The 21,198-nt window shown below is 28.3% G+C and overlaps 1 protein-coding gene and 1 pseudogene across 1 annotated transcript in view; both read right to left on the bottom strand.

Annotated features, from left to right (window-relative positions):
• The window catches only part of LOC149063245 (uncharacterized), a 102,580-nt gene that overhangs the window by 31,337 nt on the left and 50,045 nt on the right, over positions 1-21,198 (bottom strand). The window contains exon 5 of the mRNA XM_089215582.1: positions 14,089-14,248. Within this exon, the coding sequence (XP_089071708.1) occupies positions 14,089-14,248 (160 nt within the window). The remainder of the gene's footprint in view (positions 1-14,088; positions 14,249-21,198) is intronic.
• LOC149063253 (uncharacterized) lies at positions 17,965-18,776 on the bottom strand (annotated as a pseudogene).

Raw genomic sequence — 21,198 nt, 5'->3', positions numbered from 1 at the left:
TCCAAATTTATTTAATTTTAGTTATCTAAGTTACATACCTATATACATATCAATATAAAACATAATTGATTTAATGATGAATATGACATGTTTCACACACATAAAAAAGATAAAGGTACCTATCTATCTCATACATTTATAGTACTATTGGTTTTTCACATTTTATCTGTTCTCCGTTGAGTTAACATCTCACAGAGTTACTTTTAAATACATATATTACTTTTCTGTTAAATACAATTTTTTTTCATTAAAAAACATGAGTAAGATGGATGAATTTCCAAGTTCATATGAACAATTTTTAAAAGTTCATAAAAAAACAGTATCTGATGTGTCCGAATCAGAATTTTATAAAGAAGGCTATTTGTCCATTGTTGTTCAGTTGGAGTCTTTAATGCAAGTAAGTTTTACTATTTAAAATGAAACATAATCAGAATTTTATAAAGAAGGCTATTTGTCCATTGTTGTTCAGTTGGAGTCTTTAATGCAAGTAAGTTTTACTATTTAAAATGAAACATAATTAGTAGGGCTCATACTAAGATCATTTTAGAAGAATTTAGTATACATAAAAATATTTTTGAAAATATTTTATCAGAAGCTACATATATTGGAGACCACAAACCAAAGTTTGATGGCGAAAATAAAAGGCTGGAGCAAGAAATTGAAACACACATAGAGGAAATAGGATGTGCTGAAATACAATTAGTAAATCGTTTTTAAGTTAATTAATATACAATTTTTTAATAGCAATATTTGGGTAGTTCAATTAGGGTCATGTGCTGATTTTAAAACGTGATCCACCATAGATTGCCTGAGGTCATATGGCAGTTAACGTATTAAATATTTGACATTAACTTTAAATACCTAACCTACCCGACTTTCCATTTATAAATATTAAATATTCAGGGATATTTTTTTTATATAGTGTATAATTTGCATTTCATATTAAAAATAACTTGTGTAGTTGTGTGTGAATAGACAAATAATGGACATTAATTCATTACTAAATTATCTAAGGAAATAAACACATTAGTTATCAATAATTTTACTAGAGTATGAACAAATTTCCGTAGTGCAAGTTATTGCAGGATTTGGGTAAGGTCATAACTAATAAAAAATATTAACACTTAACATGTCCACTACCCTAGATAAATTAATAAAAATTAAATGAACATTAAACATACTTTATATGTATTATCTACTCTAGATTGCAACATATTTTTAGGGCTATGGATGTTTTAAAAAATTATTCAATTTTACACTTATTTTTGAAATTATGTTAATTTTTAATTAATATTTTATGATATAAAAATCTTTTAATATTACGTAAAACTGGCACTACCGTATTCAAAAAAAATTTTCAATTTACCAATTTAGGTTAATAAAAACTCCATAGCCCTAATTATAGAAAATAGTAAATCAATAACTTAACTTAACTTAATTATTTAAACATAAAATTAACAATTAATGTGACAATCAACAAATGTTACAAATATAGAAGTAGTTGCGGTCTTGATGCTGCGCTGTTTTCTTTTTTCATCTGAATGAAACTGAAAAAAAAACATTAAGTTATTTATAGAAATGATTTATTGTATAAAAAAATTGTTTATCCATACTTATTAAGTTATCAGTTGAGATGTACTATGCTGTGACTAACCACAATAACAAATTGTATTTGTTCATCCAATCTTGTTATAAATATTTGAATTAAAAGTTAGTACTACAAATTGCAATTGAAATTTGAAAGAAAACAAAATTAATTTTCTAAAATATAAGCAAAAATTATGATAAATATCAAATTATTTATTTTATAAAAAAAATTCATACTTACATAATAATTTGTTTAGATTGTTTAAAGATTAAAATATAATATGTAAAGAAATATGGATATTTTATTCTTTTATTCCATATTAATTTATAGTCATCGGATACCAGTAGCAAGCAATGTAAATTTGCATTAATTGCTGGTCAAATTAAGCTTTCTAGTCATATAGTTCATTGTATTTTTTGATTAATCATATAAACTCTACTAATTGCCACTGAAATAAAATTAAAATATTTGAACCATGGTTATTATTTGTCAATAATATGTATAAATCATTTAATAAAAAAATAAATAAAATTCTAATATATTAAATTTGGATTGAACTTACCAATAAATTATACAAATAAGGTGTCGGCAAAGTACGAAATCTGATTCCCAAATACCTTATAATATTACTGATTGGAAAGAGGTATATTTTTAATTAAATTCAAATTTGTTAACCAAAATACAACATTAAAACACGATCAAAAAATATAACAGGTATGCATCACGAATTAAGATACGTATTATTATTCGTGGTATGGTATGCATTGGAATAATTGGCTTAACCTTTAAATTTATATTTTAAATAATACACATAACGACATAACATAGTATTTACTTAAAACGTTTTCTTTGGTTAAACAGTCAAAGAATAGTAATTAATTTATAATTAATATTCCATACTTGATAATGGAAAACTAACATTAACGAATAACGATTAACCACATGTTTTCAGAAACGGTTTACCGACATTTATTATCGTCTATCTACTAATACGTGATAAGATCGTATACCAGGAATCAGTAACCAGTGATATATTTTGTAACCATGATGGTAAAGTGTAAAATGTTAAAATGTTATTTTTATACTTTATAGCTGATACAGCTGCGCTTCTGCTGGCTAGTCGTTCACCGACACTTGGCGTTCGGGTGGGAGTGATGATAAGACACCTTTTTTTTTTTTTTTTTTTTTTTTTTTTATTGGTATTGTTTATCTATCTTGTTATTATCGATAATGACCGTTATGGGTATTGTTAAATTGAGATAAAATTTCATTTTGACTTCTGGTTTTTACTGTTGGGTTTGTAAAATTGCCCAGTAGCAGCAAATTGAACGAATATTTAAGCATTAATAAGTCGCAAACTAATTACTCAAATAAAATTCTGTAAACGTTAAAATTATTTTTTTCAGTATGTTTATAGATTTTCGTTATTAAAAATAGGTATTACCATTTGAAAATCTAAAGTTGATAGTGTTTTATCTAATAAGGGAGGTAGTTAAAATTATGAAAATTGTAACACAGTGTAAAATAGTAAAACCTAGAAAGTTTAAAAAAAAAATTATTTTAAAATTCCTAATACTTACCGAGATATTAACTGGTTCATGATAAAAAAATCACCCTGTATACCTATATAGTATATTACTTGTTAATAAATTTTTAAATGTAAATTTATATTTTTCAGATTTGTAAACATTGTAAATTTTAAGTTATTATGTGGATTATTGTTTGCTTTGAAGAGGAAAACTGCGTTGAAGTAGTGCCTGATTATTGGTACAAAAATGGTCATTGTGCTTGGCCGAAAAAAAGCATAAAAAATTATAAGAAATACATTGATCGCCGTATTAAACCTAACGAAATAGATTTTGATTATTTCAAAGCAAGGGCTATGTCCCGTAATATCGGTAAAGTCTATACTAATTATTTACATAGTTTCACTTTTTAATGTTAATATTATTATTATTATAGTTAATTTACATGATGCACGCTCCAAACTTAAAATTGCTGAAGAAACTTCAGAATTATCAACTTTTGAAAATGAAAAATCTACTCGAAGTGAACGGCATCGTCTACCTGAATATTCTTATAACATTAAAAAAACAAAGTTGCCAAATAATAGCAGAAATCATAATGATTCTTCTGGAATAATTGAAGATCCTCCTCTACTTGACATTAGTGATGATAGTAATACATTTTATATTTTAATTTGCTTCTTAAATGTTTGATCCATTATTGATAGTTAGATAGAAAAGTTTGTGAATTAATATGTGTCATAATTATGTGAATAATATTTTTAATTATTTTGTTCTTCTAAAGATTTGTTATTTCAATTTTATAATTTATAGTGATACATTGTAATGAAGGAAACGTTGCAAGTGACTATGATGATAGTGATGCAGACAAAAGTTATATTCCTGATAATAATCAAAAAAATCTTTATTCAGGTATAAAATCAAATGTATAAATATACTTTACCTTAATTAATTTATATACAAAACTATATTATTTGTTTTTATTATTCTTCAATGAATTGGAAATGGGCTTATTATTATAAAACACATTTCTTAGAGGGGTAAATGTTCATCTCAATTGTTTTCATTAACAATTTATTTTAAATCATCAAAATCTGTGAGTGTGCATTATTAGTTATTTTTCTGTTATACTCAATAATAAATATCCTTTGTAATTAAGGTGGTTATAGAATTAATTGATTGTCACAATTATACAACTTTAACTTGGACTACCTATATAATTTACAGTTTTTTTTAGTGCCGGATATATAGAGGAACAGTAATGTGTGGATCACACCCTCATGGAGTTTTTGATTATTAGGAGAAGGCATTGGTTGAACCCTATAAACAGAGTAGAAGGGGGGTTTTCTTACCTTTGAATTTAAAATTCCCCCCTCCCCAAGACTGATATAACTGCCACTGATTCTATTAGTATATTGCTTATATTATTATTATATATAGTAAATAAAAAGAGTTTTAATTGAAATAATCTTAAATATATGTATGTATATTTTTTAAATATAGGTGATATAGATGATGATATTATATTAAATTCTCCATCAGGGAAATGGAATGTTACTAAAATGGATAACACTAAGATAACTGCTGGAACCAGTAAAAAAAGACTTGATTTTATAAATACACCTACATCTAGTACATCTACGCCTACTTTAAATAAACCATCATACTATTCACCTAGTGCCAGTTTTACGTAATATTAAAAGATTTTTATATCATAAAATATTAATTAAAAATTAACATAATTTCAAAAATAAGTGTAAAATTGAATAATTTTTTAAAACATCCATAGCCCTAAAAATATGTTGCAATCTAGAGTAGATAATACATATAAAGTATGTTTAATGTTCATTTAATTTTTATTAATTTATCTAGGGTAGTGGACATGTTAAGTGTTAATATTTTTTATTAGTTATGATCTTACCCAAATCCTGCAATAACTTGCACTACGGAAATTTGTTCATACTCTAGTAAAATTATTGATAACTAATGTGTTTATTTCCTTAGATAATTTAGTAATGAATTAATGTCCATTATTTGTCTATTCACACACAACTACACAAGTTATTTTTAATATGAAATGCAAATTATACACTATATAAAAAAAATATCCCTGAATATTTAATATTTATAAATGGAAAGTCGGGTAGGCACTATGAACAACAGGCCCTGGGCCTATAGCCTCGCATCAGATTGACTCACTTCCTCAATGCACAAAACATGTAATCAAAATGACTTACCTATTCTATTTTTTTTTTTTTTAGTATACACAGATTGATTTGTAATTATTTATTTTTAATGAAATGAAAACCTTAAATGACAGGAGCTTTGTAAACATATTATATAACTTAAAAAAAAAAAAAAAAGGAATGTGTGAATAGACCTTTAACTACTTTAGTCTTGGCTCTAAATCTTGAATCCAAGTACATAAATAATACATTTTTATCTGCATATTTATAAATTATTTTTCTAAATACATAGAAATTGTTGATTTACTTTGTTTTAAAATGAATATATGTTATCTGTTTAGTATAATCATTTACTATAGAAATTAAGATACACCATACTGTTTTTAAAAAATATTTATTTTGTAATTTACTCGTCAATCTGATATAGAAATATAAATTATATTAAATAAACACATATGTATTATGTATAATTAACAAATAATAAACTTAAATAAATTAACAAAATATACAACATAATATCTTCTTAACATAAAGCATTGGGTTTTCCAAATTTATTTAATTTTAGTTATCTAAGTTACATACCTATATACATATCAATATAAAACATAATTGATTTAATGATGAATATGACATGTTTCACACACATAAAAAAGATAAAGGTACCTATCTATCTCATACATTTATAGTACTATTGGTTTTTCACATTTTATCTGTTCTCCGTTGAGTTAACATCTCACAGAGTTACTTTTAAATACATATATTACTTTTCTGTTAAATACAATTTTTTTTCATTAAAAAACATGAGTAAGATGGATGAATTTCCAAGTTCATATGAACAATTTTTAAAAGTTCATAAAAAAACAGTATCTGATGTGTCCGAATCAGAATTTTATAAAGAAGGCTATTTGTCCATTGTTGTTCAGTTGGAGTCTTTAATGCAAGTAAGTTTTACTATTTAAAATGAAACATAATCAGAATTTTATAAAGAAGGCTATTTGTCCATTGTTGTTCAGTTGGAGTCTTTAATGCAAGTAAGTTTTACTATTTAAAATGAAACATAATTAGTAGGGCTCATACTAAGATCATTTTAGAAGAATTTAGTATACATAAAAATATTTTTGAAAATATTTTATCAGAAGCTACATATATTGGAGACCACAAACCAAAGTTTGATGGCGAAAATAAAAGGCTGGAGCAAGAAATTGAAACACACATAGAGGAAATAGGATGTGCTGAAATACAATTAGTAAATCGTTTTTAAGTTAATTAATATACAATTTTTTAATAGCAATATTTGGGTAGTTCAATTAGGGTCATGTGCTGATTTTAAAACGTGATCCACCATAGATTGCCTGAGGTCATATGGCAGTTAACGTATTAAATATTTGACATTAACTTTAAATACCTAACCTACCCGACTTTCCATTTATAAATATTAAATATTCAGGGATATTTTTTTTATATAGTGTATAATTTGCATTTCATATTAAAAATAACTTGTGTAGTTGTGTGTGAATAGACAAATAATGGACATTAATTCATTACTAAATTATCTAAGGAAATAAACACATTAGTTATCAATAATTTTACTAGAGTATGAACAAATTTCCGTAGTGCAAGTTATTGCAGGATTTGGGTAAGGTCATAACTAATAAAAAATATTAACACTTAACATGTCCACTACCCTAGATAAATTAATAAAAATTAAATGAACATTAAACATACTTTATATGTATTATCTACTCTAGATTGCAACATATTTTTAGGGCTATGGATGTTTTAAAAAATTATTCAATTTTACACTTATTTTTGAAATTATGTTAATTTTTAATTAATATTTTATGATATAAAAATCTTTTAATATTACGTAAAACTGGCACTACCGTATTCAAAAAAAATTTTCAATTTACCAATTTAGGTTAATAAAAACTCCATAGCCCTAATTATAGAAAATAGTAAATCAATAACTTAACTTAACTTAATTATTTAAACATAAAATTAACAATTAATGTGACAATCAACAAATGTTACAAATATAGAAGTAGTTGCGGTCTTGATGCTGCGCTGTTTTCTTTTTTCATCTGAATGAAACTGAAAAAAAAACATTAAGTTATTTATAGAAATGATTTATTGTATAAAAAAATTGTTTATCCATACTTATTAAGTTATCAGTTGAGATGTACTATGCTGTGACTAACCACAATAACAAATTGTATTTGTTCATCCAATCTTGTTATAAATATTTGAATTAAAAGTTAGTACTACAAATTGCAATTGAAATTTGAAAGAAAACAAAATTAATTTTCTAAAATATAAGCAAAAATTATGATAAATATCAAATTATTTATTTTATAAAAAAAATTCATACTTACATAATAATTTGTTTAGATTGTTTAAAGATTAAAATATAATATGTAAAGAAATATGGATATTTTATTCTTTTATTCCATATTAATTTATAGTCATCGGATACCAGTAGCAAGCAATGTAAATTTGCATTAATTGCTGGTCAAATTAAGCTTTCTAGTCATATAGTTCATTGTATTTTTTGATTAATCATATAAACTCTACTAATTGCCACTGAAATAAAATTAAAATATTTGAACCATGGTTATTATTTGTCAATAATATGTATAAATCATTTAATAAAAAAATAAATAAAATTCTAATATATTAAATTTGGATTGAACTTACCAATAAATTATACAAATAAGGTGTCGGCAAAGTACGAAATCTGATTCCCAAATACCTTATAATATTACTGATTGGAAAGAGGTATATTTTTAATTAAATTCAAATTTGTTAACCAAAATACAACATTAAAACACGATCAAAAAATATAACAGGTATGCATCACGAATTAAGATACGTATTATTATTCGTGGTATGGTATGCATTGGAATAATTGGCTTAACCTTTAAATTTATATTTTAAATAATACACATAACGACATAACATAGTATTTACTTAAAACGTTTTCTTTGGTTAAACAGTCAAAGAATAGTAATTAATTTATAATTAATATTCCACACTTGATAATGGAAAACTAACATTAACGAATAACGATTAACCACATGTTTTCAGAAACGGTTTACCGACATTTATTATCGTCTATCTACTAATACGTGATAAGATCGTATACCAGGAATCAGTAACCAGTGATATATTTTGTAACCATGATGGTAAAGTGTAAAATGTTAAAATGTTATTTTTATACTTTATAGCTGATACAGCTGCGCTTCTGCTGGCTAGTCGTTCACCGACACTTGGCGTTCGGGTGGGAGTGATGATAAGACACCTTTTTTTTTTTTTTTTTTTTTTTTTATTGGTATTGTTTATCTATCTTGTTATTATCGATAATGACCGTTATGGGTATTGTTAAATTGAGATAAAATTTCATTTTGACTTCTGGTTTTTACTGTTGGGTTTGTAAAATTGCCCAGTAGCAGCAAATTGAACGAATATTTAAGCATTAATAAGTCGCAAACTAATTACTCAAATAAAATTCTGTAAACGTTAAAATTATTTTTTTCAGTATGTTTATAGATTTTCGTTATTAAAAATAGGTATTACCATTTGAAAATCTAAAGTTGATAGTGTTTTATCTAATAAGGGAGGTAGTTAAAATTATGAAAATTGTAACACAGTGTAAAATAGTAAAACCTAGAAAGTTTAAAAAAAAAATTATTTTAAAATTCCTAATACTTACCGAGATATTAACTGGTTCATGATAAAAAAATCACCCTGTATACCTATATAGTATATTACTTGTTAATAAATTTTTAAATGTAAATTTATATTTTTCAGATTTGTAAACATTGTAAATTTTAAGTTATTATGTGGATTATTGTTTGCTTTGAAGAGGAAAACTGCGTTGAAGTAGTGCCTGATTATTGGTACAAAAATGGTCATTGTGCTTGGCCGAAAAAAAGCATAAAAAATTATAAGAAATACATTGATCGCCGTATTAAACCTAACGAAATAGATTTTGATTATTTCAAAGCAAGGGCTATGTCCCGTAATATCGGTAAAGTCTATACTAATTATTTACATAGTTTCACTTTTTAATGTTAATATTATTATTATTATAGTTAATTTACATGATGCACGCTCCAAACTTAAAATTGCTGAAGAAACTTCAGAATTATCAACTTTTGAAAATGAAAAATCTACTCGAAGTGAACGGCATCGTCTACCTGAATATTCTTATAACATTAAAAAAACAAAGTTGCCAAATAATAGCAGAAATCATAATGATTCTTCTGGAATAATTGAAGATCCTCCTCTACTTGACATTAGTGATGATAGTAATACATTTTATATTTTAATTTGCTTCTTAAATGTTTGATCCATTATTGATAGTTAGATAGAAAAGTTTGTGAATTAATATGTGTCATAATTATGTGAATAATATTTTTAATTATTTTGTTCTTCTAAAGATTTGTTATTTCAATTTTATAATTTATAGTGATACATTGTAATGAAGGAAACGTTGCAAGTGACTATGATGATAGTGATGCAGACAAAAGTTATATTCCTGATAATAATCAAAAAAATCTTTATTCAGGTATAAAATCAAATGTATAAATATACTTTACCTTAATTAATTTATATACAAAACTATATTATTTGTTTTTATTATTCTTCAATGAATTGGAAATGGGCTTATTATTATAAAACACATTTCTTAGAGGGGTAAATGTTCATCTCAATTGTTTTCATTAACAATTTATTTTAAATCATCAAAATCTGTGAGTGTGCATTATTAGTTATTTTTCTGTTATACTCAATAATAAATATCCTTTGTAATTAAGGTGGTTATAGAATTAATTGATTGTCACAATTATACAACTTTAACTTGGACTACCTATATAATTTACAGTTTTTTTTAGTGCCGGATATATAGAGGAACAGTAATGTGTGGATCACACCCTCATGGAGTTTTTGATTATTAGGAGAAGGCATTGGTTGAACCCTATAAACAGAGTAGAAGGGGGGTTTTCTTACCTTTGAATTTAAAATTCCCCCCTCCCCAAGACTGATATAACTGCCACTGATTCTATTAGTATATTGCTTATATTATTATTATATATAGTAAATAAAAAGAGTTTTAATTGAAATAATCTTAAATATATGTATGTATATTTTTTAAATATAGGTGATATAGATGATGATATTATATTAAATTCTCCATCAGGGAAATGGAATGTTACTAAAATGGATAACACTAAGATAACTGCTGGAACCAGTAAAAAAAGACTTGATTTTATAAATACACCTACATCTAGTACATCTACGCCTACTTTAAATAAACCATCATACTATTCACCTAGTATGAGAAAACTAAAAAAAGGTAAGGAATAATTATTATAGTAATCTATTTAAGTGTTTATAAATAAGATTTATGTTATTCTTATCATTTTAAGCTTCATCTAACTCACCATCAGACATTGGAATTATTACAAATGAAATAAAACAAAATGAAAACAACAAATCAGTATTGTTTTCTCCTAAAAAAAATTACAACAAATTTAAAAGTGATGGAAACTTTAAATCTCATTTTCCTTCTATAAAAAGTAACTATACCTGCCTACTCTTTTTAATTTTAAATATAATATCAAATATAAAACATATTATTTATTTTTTGGTACCTATATATAAGTAATAATCCAACTTTAGTGACAAACTTCCTTTTAGAATTATCTACATATAATTTAATATATTTGTTACACTATAATAGTTACTATTGTGAATTAAATGTTTTTAATTTTAAAGGTGGTGATAACAGTGTGAATATGAATTCAAATTCTCAAACAGGAAACAACTATTCGACACTTATAGGTAAATATTTAGTCATCTATTTTTCATCACAATATTCCATTATAATTCCTGTATCCTAATATGTTAATATTTTTATTATATTATTTCTAAGATTGTATTTATTATTTATCATATTATGTTATATTACTTTTATTTTCCAGATGTTGTAAATCAACTGGTACGATCAACAGGAGATCTTAAATATGAAATAAGAGAACTGAGTAAAAAAATTGATTCTTCAGAAAAAACTATAATGGATATTGTAGAGAATTTTCAGTCTGTTCCGCATTCACACAGCGTAGATAATAATTTTATAGAAGAGGTATATAACTTTCTATTAACAACAATCGAGGAATTAAACTTTTTTGAAGAAAAACTTTCTTCCGATAATATATTTTGTAAAAAAATGGTAAACAATTTATAGTATTAAATATTAAATAATTAATAAAATAGAAATAAAAATATTTTTTATAATTGTATGCAAAACAGGTCATTTTTGTCAACTAGGTAGTTAATGTTAGTTACTTTGGTATTTCTAACTTAGGTAATTAGAAGTTGGTTTGTTGAAAATAGTATAGTAACTTGAGGTAGAGTAGAAAAGATACTATCTAACTAGTTATTTATTTTCCAGCTTTGTTTTTAGTTCCATCAATTTTTATTTCAATACTTATATGTTTTAATAATTTTTCTATGGGTTTTAACCAATAGAATATAAAATATATACTTAATGCTGAGATGAAAAACATTTTCTTAAATCATAAGTTGACTAATGATTTCTTAAAAATATCCATATTAAATGTTAATGAACTATAATAAATTAATAGACATTTTTTACAATAAATTTAACATGTGAAGTTCTTAATGCACATAAAAGCAATTTAATAAATAATATTGGTACCTATAATATATTTACTTTATAATATTGTTATTTATACAGATCAGTGAATTGGCAAGATTAGAAAGATCAACTATTTCAGAAACAACAAGACAAATCATGTCTAAAATCTTTCATGATAACTTACTTGCACAGTTCTCGTACCAAGGCCAAAAGAAAAAACGAGTGTTCTCTATACTGAAAACATGCTCTATTATATTTAGTAAGAATTTCAATGTCTGGTTATGTTAATAACTGAACTAATTATAATTAATTAATTTTAGGTGCAGTAAGAAGTATTAGAAAATATAACAATTGTCCGGAAATAGATGTATTAAAGCCAATGAAAGTGTACATGGCTAATGCTAAAAGCCGAGAAGATGGAAAACAAAAGAAAAACTTCGATAATCAGACACTACAATCATCTCCATTATTATGTAATGATTAAAAATTAAATAATTTTATTTGTCTTATGTACAAACAAACTAAATAAAAAATTTAATTGCATAACAGATTTTATGTATTACAATGATTAATAGTGTATATATTTCATATTATAGCAATAAAGATGAAAAATTATTTAAAATATTTTGGACTAAATTTATTTATCATATACTAACCTAACTAATTGGTCATAAATCATATATAAAATAAAAGTATTAGTAAAATATGTATGACATGTACTAGTATTTACTTATTCCTGTTATAGGTGAAGAAAAAAATGTATTTAAAATGGTGCATTTATTTAATTATGACTATAAAAATGTATATTATATTATATTTATATTAAATATATTTTTAAAATATTGATCATATTATAATATGATATTTTTAAAATATTTTGCAAGAATATATTTTTTCATCTTTACAATGATATATTTTCAAAATATCATCAAAATGTCTCGCAAATGATTATAAAAATATTTCAGAAATATCAAACCAGCGGCCAAAATATATTTTGTACATATTGTGAATATATTTTATTATGTTCTAAATACCATCTAAAGTTGTTTTAAAAATATTTGTAGTTTATGAATGATATTTTAAAAATAAGTAGAATTTATATTATTGCTATGTGGGTTATATTTTACTCCCCAACATTGATAACAAAAACTTTTTATTTTTATTAAGGTTATGGGTTATATATTTATTATTTATAATTCAAAGTTATATAGCTACACGCTTTGATAAAAATATAAGTTTATTTGGGATCAGCCCACATTAAAAAGTAAATTACAAACAACTAATTATAGTTACAGTTAATATTTGAAATACTTTTCTAACAGTAATCGATTATTTAAAGATGTATATTGTATAATATATCAGATAATAGGTTTATTATTCAATGGTACCCAATACATATTGTATTCTATTGTTTATATAGGTAGTTATTAAAAATACCTACACATATGGGCATTAACTCATTAAAAAGTTTAATTTTTTCATCAACTTATGAACTTAACTAGTTTAATTGACAGTTTAAATAACTTATCATTTAACAGTTAGTTTCAAAATAGTCCATTAAGTTTAAAAAAAATTAAATTTGATGATTTCATATGTAAATTAATAATATTAAAGTTAAAATTAAGGTAATCCAATACTATATAGTACGAACATTTTCTTGAAAAAATAATTTCATATATTGATATATTATAGTAGATTAGATATTAACCTTAAATGAAATTTTATATAAAAAAAATTAATATTTGTTAAATTATTAATTGAGAGATTGTGTATATAGTTTAAAAATTTGGTTATCTCGTAAAGTAAAATAAGTACGTAGATTAAACATTATGATAAAATTGTTTATAAATTAGAAATAATAGTTACTCTTTATGTAATCCACATAGTAGTTTAAAAAAAAGTAGATTAACCTTTTTTAAACACAGTTAATTTCATTTTTTTTTCATACAATTTTAACTTATTGAGTCAAATTTAAGATTTATTAATTTTTAACTACTAACTTATCAATTTTGATTTCTCTTAACATACCTAACTTGAGTAAATTATTTTTATTATTGCTTGCCTACCAACCTTTGGAAATATATAATAAAATACCTCTAATAATAAGTTCTTATTTTTTAAAAATATTACCAAATATAATAGCACATGAAGCTAATGAAGAAAATATCTTTTTTTTCTTCTGTCCAACATAACTAAATATTTTCAAAAATTCATCATCGAAAACTGTTCTTAACATTTGTCTTATTGTTGATGTCAATGATTTTTTCACCAATCTTTTGAGACCATTAACCTGGAATAATAAAATTAATATAGCTGATTTATTATTATTTTTTATTTGAAAACAAATTAAAGGGAAATCATACATTTTTATTTTTTTTATTTTTTTTAAATTGCCTTTTATTAAAAAAAAAAAAACAAAAAAAAATACAACATTTTAAATAAGAAATATTCAGAGTTATTATCAAACTTATCATTTAAAAAACTATTTTTAAATAGTACTTACAACATTTAATCTAAAAGACTTGTTTAATAATTTTTCTTCAAAATTATTTAGTTCGTCCTCGTTATGTAGTGAAAGTAACAAACAATAATCATTATCATCATTAATGTTTGAATTTTCATGACAACTACTGGGAAATACTACCCATATTTATAATAGTTTCAGTTAAAATGTTGTCTATTCGTGTTTGATTATGCCCAATGTTCTCAACATCATATTTAATTTTCATGACTACACTCAATATTTTTTTCAATGTTTCTATATCAACATAGATAAACAATGAAATGATTTTTCAAGAAAACTATAAGAATAAAAGATATTAATATAATAATTATTACCATCAGAAATTGATTCACGTTGAGAAGCATTAAAAGTTGGTTTGTTTTTATCTATAGCACCATGAAATGAAGATGTCCCTGTAGAAATAACAGTTATTACATAAAAAGTAAAATAATATTCATGCACAATAAATAAATATGTATTAATATTAAAATAGTTACAGTACAATATTATAGATAGTAAAATGAATGAATTTATGTTTAATATAGTTGACATTAATATTCCAAATAATTAAATATGATAACTAATCAATTTATAATAAAACAGACTAATTTGAATATGTTTTAAAAACATTTTAGAAACTAATTAATTTTGAAACTGTTTCGAATGCAAGTACATTTATTGTTTTTTCCTTACCGGAATCAAGCATCCTGTAACTTTTACTTATAGGTTGGTTTACTTCAATGATTTCATATTGATTAGAATCCACCGGAGTGACTTTAAATGGAGATGCAGTTGTGTATACAACAGTTGACCTTTGCATTGTTCCTGATAAAAAGTATAAATACTATATTATATTGTATATACTATAAAGTATATATTAGGAAATAATCTATTATTGATTACCATAAGTATTAGATGAATCTTTTAAATCAGTTAAAGAGTTAAAAATATCTGGTGAATCAGGAATATCATTCTGGTTACTATTTTTTAAACCACAAAAATCATCTGAAAAATCTTTAAAAAAAATATAAAACATATTATTTTATAATAAGGCATATCATATAATGTGTATACAGTATTAACTATTATTATTATTAATAAGATATTATTGTTATTAATAAGATATTATTATAGAATTAACTTATGTTATTAACTTTTATTATTATTATTATTAATATATAATTATTATAACATAATTATTAGTATTTGCACTATCTCAATTCTCATGTCAAAATTATATTTGAGCTTTAATTAAAATAAAATCATTATTATTTTTAGAACAATACCCTGACTAGATGAAGTTGCATCAAATAATCTTCTTTTAACTGGAATTGTGAACTCATCATTTTACAATTTTTTAATGTTTCATAGTCATTAGCAGATTTTGATAAATTACCTATAGATAAATGTTTATAATTTATACTTAGATTTAGTTAGTATTTATACTATCTTCATTCTTATGGCATAATTATAATTAAATTTCTGTTAAAAAGCAGTCAAAATTTTTTTTAGATCAATACCTGGACTAGGAAAAGTTGTATTAAATAAGCTTCTTTTAACTGGAATTTGTGAACTCATAATTTTACAACTGTTTAATGTCTCATAGTCATTAAAAGATTTTGATGAATTACCTATATATAGAAGTTTATAATTAATAGTTAATTTAGTAACACTAAAATTGTATAGTTTTAAATTTACCTTCGTTTAACGATTGATTAAAAATCGGAGGATCTTGAACCAATACTTTTTTTCTTCTAATCTTAGTCTGAATTTCATCATTAGTTGAAAGATCAGATGTTTTCTCAGCTTTTTTTACTTTTGACTTGGCTTCGAAATAACTAGCTATAGAAAAATCAATTGATAACTGCTCTAAAAAAATATATTATACTATCCATTAAATGGGTAAATAACTTGTAATTACCAATGCCTTTTTTTAACGTTCTAGAAGGAAAATAATCAAAACCATATTTATTAAGGATTGTTCTAGATTGTATATGTTTTTTTATATTATTTTTTGGCCAACCACAAATGTCTTTTTTTACCCAATGGCTAGGAACAGCTTCAACCGCATATTCATTAATGAAATGCACCACTGTCCACATTTTTATCTACTGAAAAATAGAAAAATTTGATTATTTTTCTTTAATAACTTTTTCAAAATGATAATGCTCTTAATTTTTTTTTTATAATTATATCATATAGGTATATAAATAAACTTATGATATTTTAACCCTTATATAATTTAACATACTAATAAGAGTTAAGAATGTTAAAATAAAACATTTTAAAATCTGAAAGTTGTCACAAAATTCTTGAAAGAAAATTAAAATTGATTTGAATAGTGAATACTTATTACAACATGTTTTTGTAAATTTATTAAGGAACGCAATAATATATAGCTCCTCACAATTTGTTTTCTGTCTCTGATCCACGTGCAATATTATGTATAAAAAATTCAATTTTGTGTGTTGTTGGCTTTGATGTTAGAGTTAATTATTATTATTATTATCAAAATTAAAGGTGTATACTATCTAGGGAATATCATAGGCTATTATTGATATTTTTATTTAGAAGTTTGTTATTAACTTATAGGTTAACTATGTAAAATATTAATATGTCGAATGCCCCAAAATTTGTATTAAAAAATAAAATATGTACCTAACAATTAAAATATATGATGTACCTTAGATAATATTTTTAAGTTTGATAATATGACCTATTGTCAATTCACTATAATATTAAAGCTAAAAACATACCAAAATGTTTTATGTTACTTATTGTCTATTGATCAGAGAGAGAAAACAAATTATGTGCTAACACGCTGACGCGGCCTCGGCGATGACAGAGTTGAAGGCCGGTCGAGGGTATGTAAAAACAAATAACCACTTGTCGTTTACTTGATCACTGTGGCTGGGCCACGTTTATTGTAGCAACAAGGATTTAAGAATTCTTTTACAAAGAAAAAAATAGAGACAGCGTGTGTCGGCGTGTGCGTATCGGCGCACAGGTGTCGGCGTATCCGAATCGACGTGTGTGTTTCGAAGGTCGGTGAACGAGAGAGATACCGGCGACGGCCGGTCCGCGTCCGGCGCGACTTCTCTTCCCGTCCCGCCTAGTGCCTTTGCGGCGTGGCGGGAGAGTCGACTGTCGCGCGGTCGTACCCCGTGGTGGCTGTTGACAAGAGCGTAGGCAGGTCGCTGCGGCACCTGTACTTTGTACTGGTTGCCGTTGCGGGCCGTGTCATACTCCCCCGCCAAACCGCCAACCGGGGTACGGTTGTACCGGCAGCGCCGGTGTACCCTTGTGAGCAGGTCGGCTTGCCCTACCTCTTGCGCGTGCTTGAGGTAGGCTTGCCTTCCCCGTTCGTTTTACGGTCGGTTGGGGGACCCGGCCGGAGTGAAGAACGACTTGTTGTCGTACTGTATCTCCGGCAGCTCCTCCAGCGACAGGCCCGGTGCGGCCAGCCAAGCGTCCACGACGGCTGAATCCGCCGTGGGCGCTGGTCAGGCTGCACCTGGCTGGTGGACGTTTCCGGCTCCTTGGGGTTCTGTCCCTTGGTCACCGGTGGGTCCACCTCCATCGCCGTTGGTGGTGTGGGTTGTGACGTTGGCGAGCCGTGGTTGCTGGCTCGCGTTGCGTTCCCTTGCCTGTCTCTTTTCCTTCAGCTTCTGGAACTTCCGCTTGTTCCTCGCCTGCTGTGCCTCCGTTTTTACCTTTACCACCGATGTCGAAGCTACCCCTGACGGCCCGGGCGACGGTGCTGGTTCCCTGGGTGGCAGGGGTACGGGTCTGGTCGGCCGTGATCGCAGCGGTCGCGCTGATGTAGTTGGCGGCATCCGTGTGGACCTTGGTTGTTGCTTAAGGTCCGCTGAATGTCCGCCGTCCGATCGTCCCAGCCCCGACGGTAGATGGCCGCCCGCACCGAGTCCTGTAACAGGTGGTGTGTGGTCATTCTGTTGACCTGAGCGGCTGTTGTTGGCTGGCCCGCGGCCACTAGCCCGAGCTGTGCTATGAGGTCGGCCACCTGCTGCCACTTCTCCCCGTTTTGTCCGCTTATGTTGTCTGTAAATACATCGTTGCCGTACAGGAAAGGAGTAATAGGTGGGGGGGGGGGGGGGGGGTACAAAAAAAAAATAACAATTTATGCAATCAGTTGGTGTGGTTGTGGTGACGCAAGCGGAACAATAATATATTTTAATTTTGTCCCGTGGGTGCGCGTTTTAAGCAAGACACATGTATTTTCCGTGGTGGCTGCTGGTCGGTCAGGAAAACTCCTTTTCCGACTTGCTTCGCCAGCCCTACCGGTCCCCACCATTTCGGTGCGAACCCGGCATGAAAATTGCAATGTGCCTTTGATAGGTGGTGAGCTTTGTAGTATACTACGTCGCCCTTGCTGAACTTTACCGGTGTCCCGGTGTTCGCGCTTGGTTGTATCCCTACCTTTTTGCTTAAAACCTGTTGCTCCCGCACTACCCTCTCTTCCTGTGCTTTTCCGATACCGACCGGTGTTGAACTTTACAGCACCCAATCTCCGGGTCTTTTGCATTCCCTGCCGAGAACGAGGACCGCGGGTGGGTAGCATGTCTGTTCATTACACCTGTTCCGTATAGAAAATAGGATTGCGGGTAGTCTTGTGTCCCGAGATTTGTGGTTGCCGTCTACAAGTTGTGCGTGCAAACCTTTTTTCAAACCTTGATTTCGGCGTTCGACTGGGTTGGCCCTCGGATGGTAAATTGGAGTTGTCCAACCCTGTGTTCCCCAACGTTCTAACGCGTTTAACATCTCGTTCGACACGAATTGGGGGCCGTTGTCACTGAGACACACGCGCGGGTAACCGAAACGTGAGAAGAACTCGCGTTCTAACGTTTCGATTATTGTCTTAGAGGTTGCTGTGCCTAGGGGGTAAGCCTCGGTCCACCTACTAAAACAGTCAGTTGCTACTAGTATATACGATTTTCCCTTACCGGAACGTGAGTATGGGCCCATTAAATCGATACTAATAACTTCCCAAGGTTGTCGGGGGGTTCTAGGTTGCATTGGGTCATTAGGACGTGTGTTTAGTGGTTTTGTGCACGCGCATACGTGGCACGCACCGACATATAACCTTACGTCGTTCTTTTGACCTTTCCAATAGTACCGTTGCCGAACCGCCCGGTACGTCTCTTTCCGACCGGGGTGGTTGGATAAGACGTGATCGTGACACCTCCAAATTACGTGTTGTGCTTTGGATTTCGGTATCACGATGAGTGCGTTAGGGCCGACGTTTACACGTAAGAGCCTGTCGGAAAAGACATAAGTGGCGTTCCTTGTGTTACGTGCTGGCCCGTCTAGCTTGAGACCGCCGATGACGTCGCATATCGTGGTGTCATCGGACTGCCACTGTTCTAACGTCGTTGCGGTGAGGGGGGTGTTGTCTCTGTCGTAGTTTTCGAACATAGATAAGATACGATCGGCCTCGAGGTCAACATTTGTCGTCGGAGTTGTTGGTGCTCCGACCAATTTTTCTTAGAGTTGCTCCTCGTCTACGGGTGGCCCGGTAGCCGGGTCGCGGGATAACAAGTCTGGTGCTTCGTTATGTATTCCCGGGACGTGTACTGTACTAAAATCTAAATTAGCTAGTTGTAGTGACCAACGTGTTAATTTAGAATTTTTGTCCTTGGCCCTATGTAACCACGTCAGCGCCGAGTTGTCGGTAAGGAGTTCAAATCGCCGGGTCTCTAGGTAGGGACGAAATTTATCGGTCGCCCATATTACAGCCAAGCACTCGCGTTCGACCGCGGCATACCTTGTTTGTGTCTCGTTAAACTTTTTGCTCGCGTAGGACACTATGCGTCTTTCCTCAGGTCTGTCACCACTTTGGAAAAGAATTGCACCCGCGCCTATCTCGCTTGCATCGGTTTGTAGACAGAACGGTTTGCTATAATCGGGCGGAGATAATTTTGGTGATGTGACTAGCGCGTTTTTTATTAGTTATTTCAACTTATATGCACAAAATAATAATTAAGTTACTTGTAGACTCATGGCCTAGTGGGCTAAGGCGTTGAGTTTAGAGTTTAAATTTAGGGTAAGTAAGTATGTTAATACTATACCCAGTGTCATAGTCAACTAGTCCACGAGTTTACATTTTTTTTTTTCAATGAGTTAGCTGCATTTTATACATTATTATCGAAATTAAAAAATTATGCTAATAAATGTGGAACCGAAAAAAACAATAATCATTTTACTGTATGCGCATGGTCAAATCAAAATTGTGATTGTGGACCTGACACATGTTTATGCATTGTTATCAATTATTTGTTTTCTGATTTGAAAAAAAATATTGATCAATAAACAAAAATCATAAATTAAATAATCATTTTTAACTTTCATAATGTAATGAAACTGTTTTACGATACTCTGTTTGCACATTGTGGTATATATTTGAATTTTTCTAAATATGATTTTAGTAATTTTTTACAGTGTAGTAGTGTTGACTATGTTGTATTTTATTTATTGGTCCCCTCAACAAAGTAATAATAATTTAATTAAAATTGGAACATATATTTCAATCAATAATGATCAATCAATACGACGACACTGCCATATTACATTGAAGACACATAGAAGATCCACTAGAGTGAAATCCAAATCAAAATATTATCATCTTGAATTCAATAATTAAATCAATACTAGTCACACCATGTGTGCCATAATAGTCAAATTGATCTTCAGCATACATCAGAAAAATAAAAAAATAA

Source organism: Diuraphis noxia, unplaced genomic scaffold (assembly GCF_037042655.1).
Source record: "Diuraphis noxia isolate RWA-SAM2 unplaced genomic scaffold, SU_Dnox_SAM2 contig0001, whole genome shotgun sequence".
Lineage (NCBI taxonomy): Eukaryota > Metazoa > Arthropoda > Insecta > Hemiptera > Aphididae > Diuraphis > Diuraphis noxia.
The sequence above is the reverse complement of the archived record's forward strand: the minus strand, read 5'-3'. Positions and strand labels throughout refer to the sequence as shown.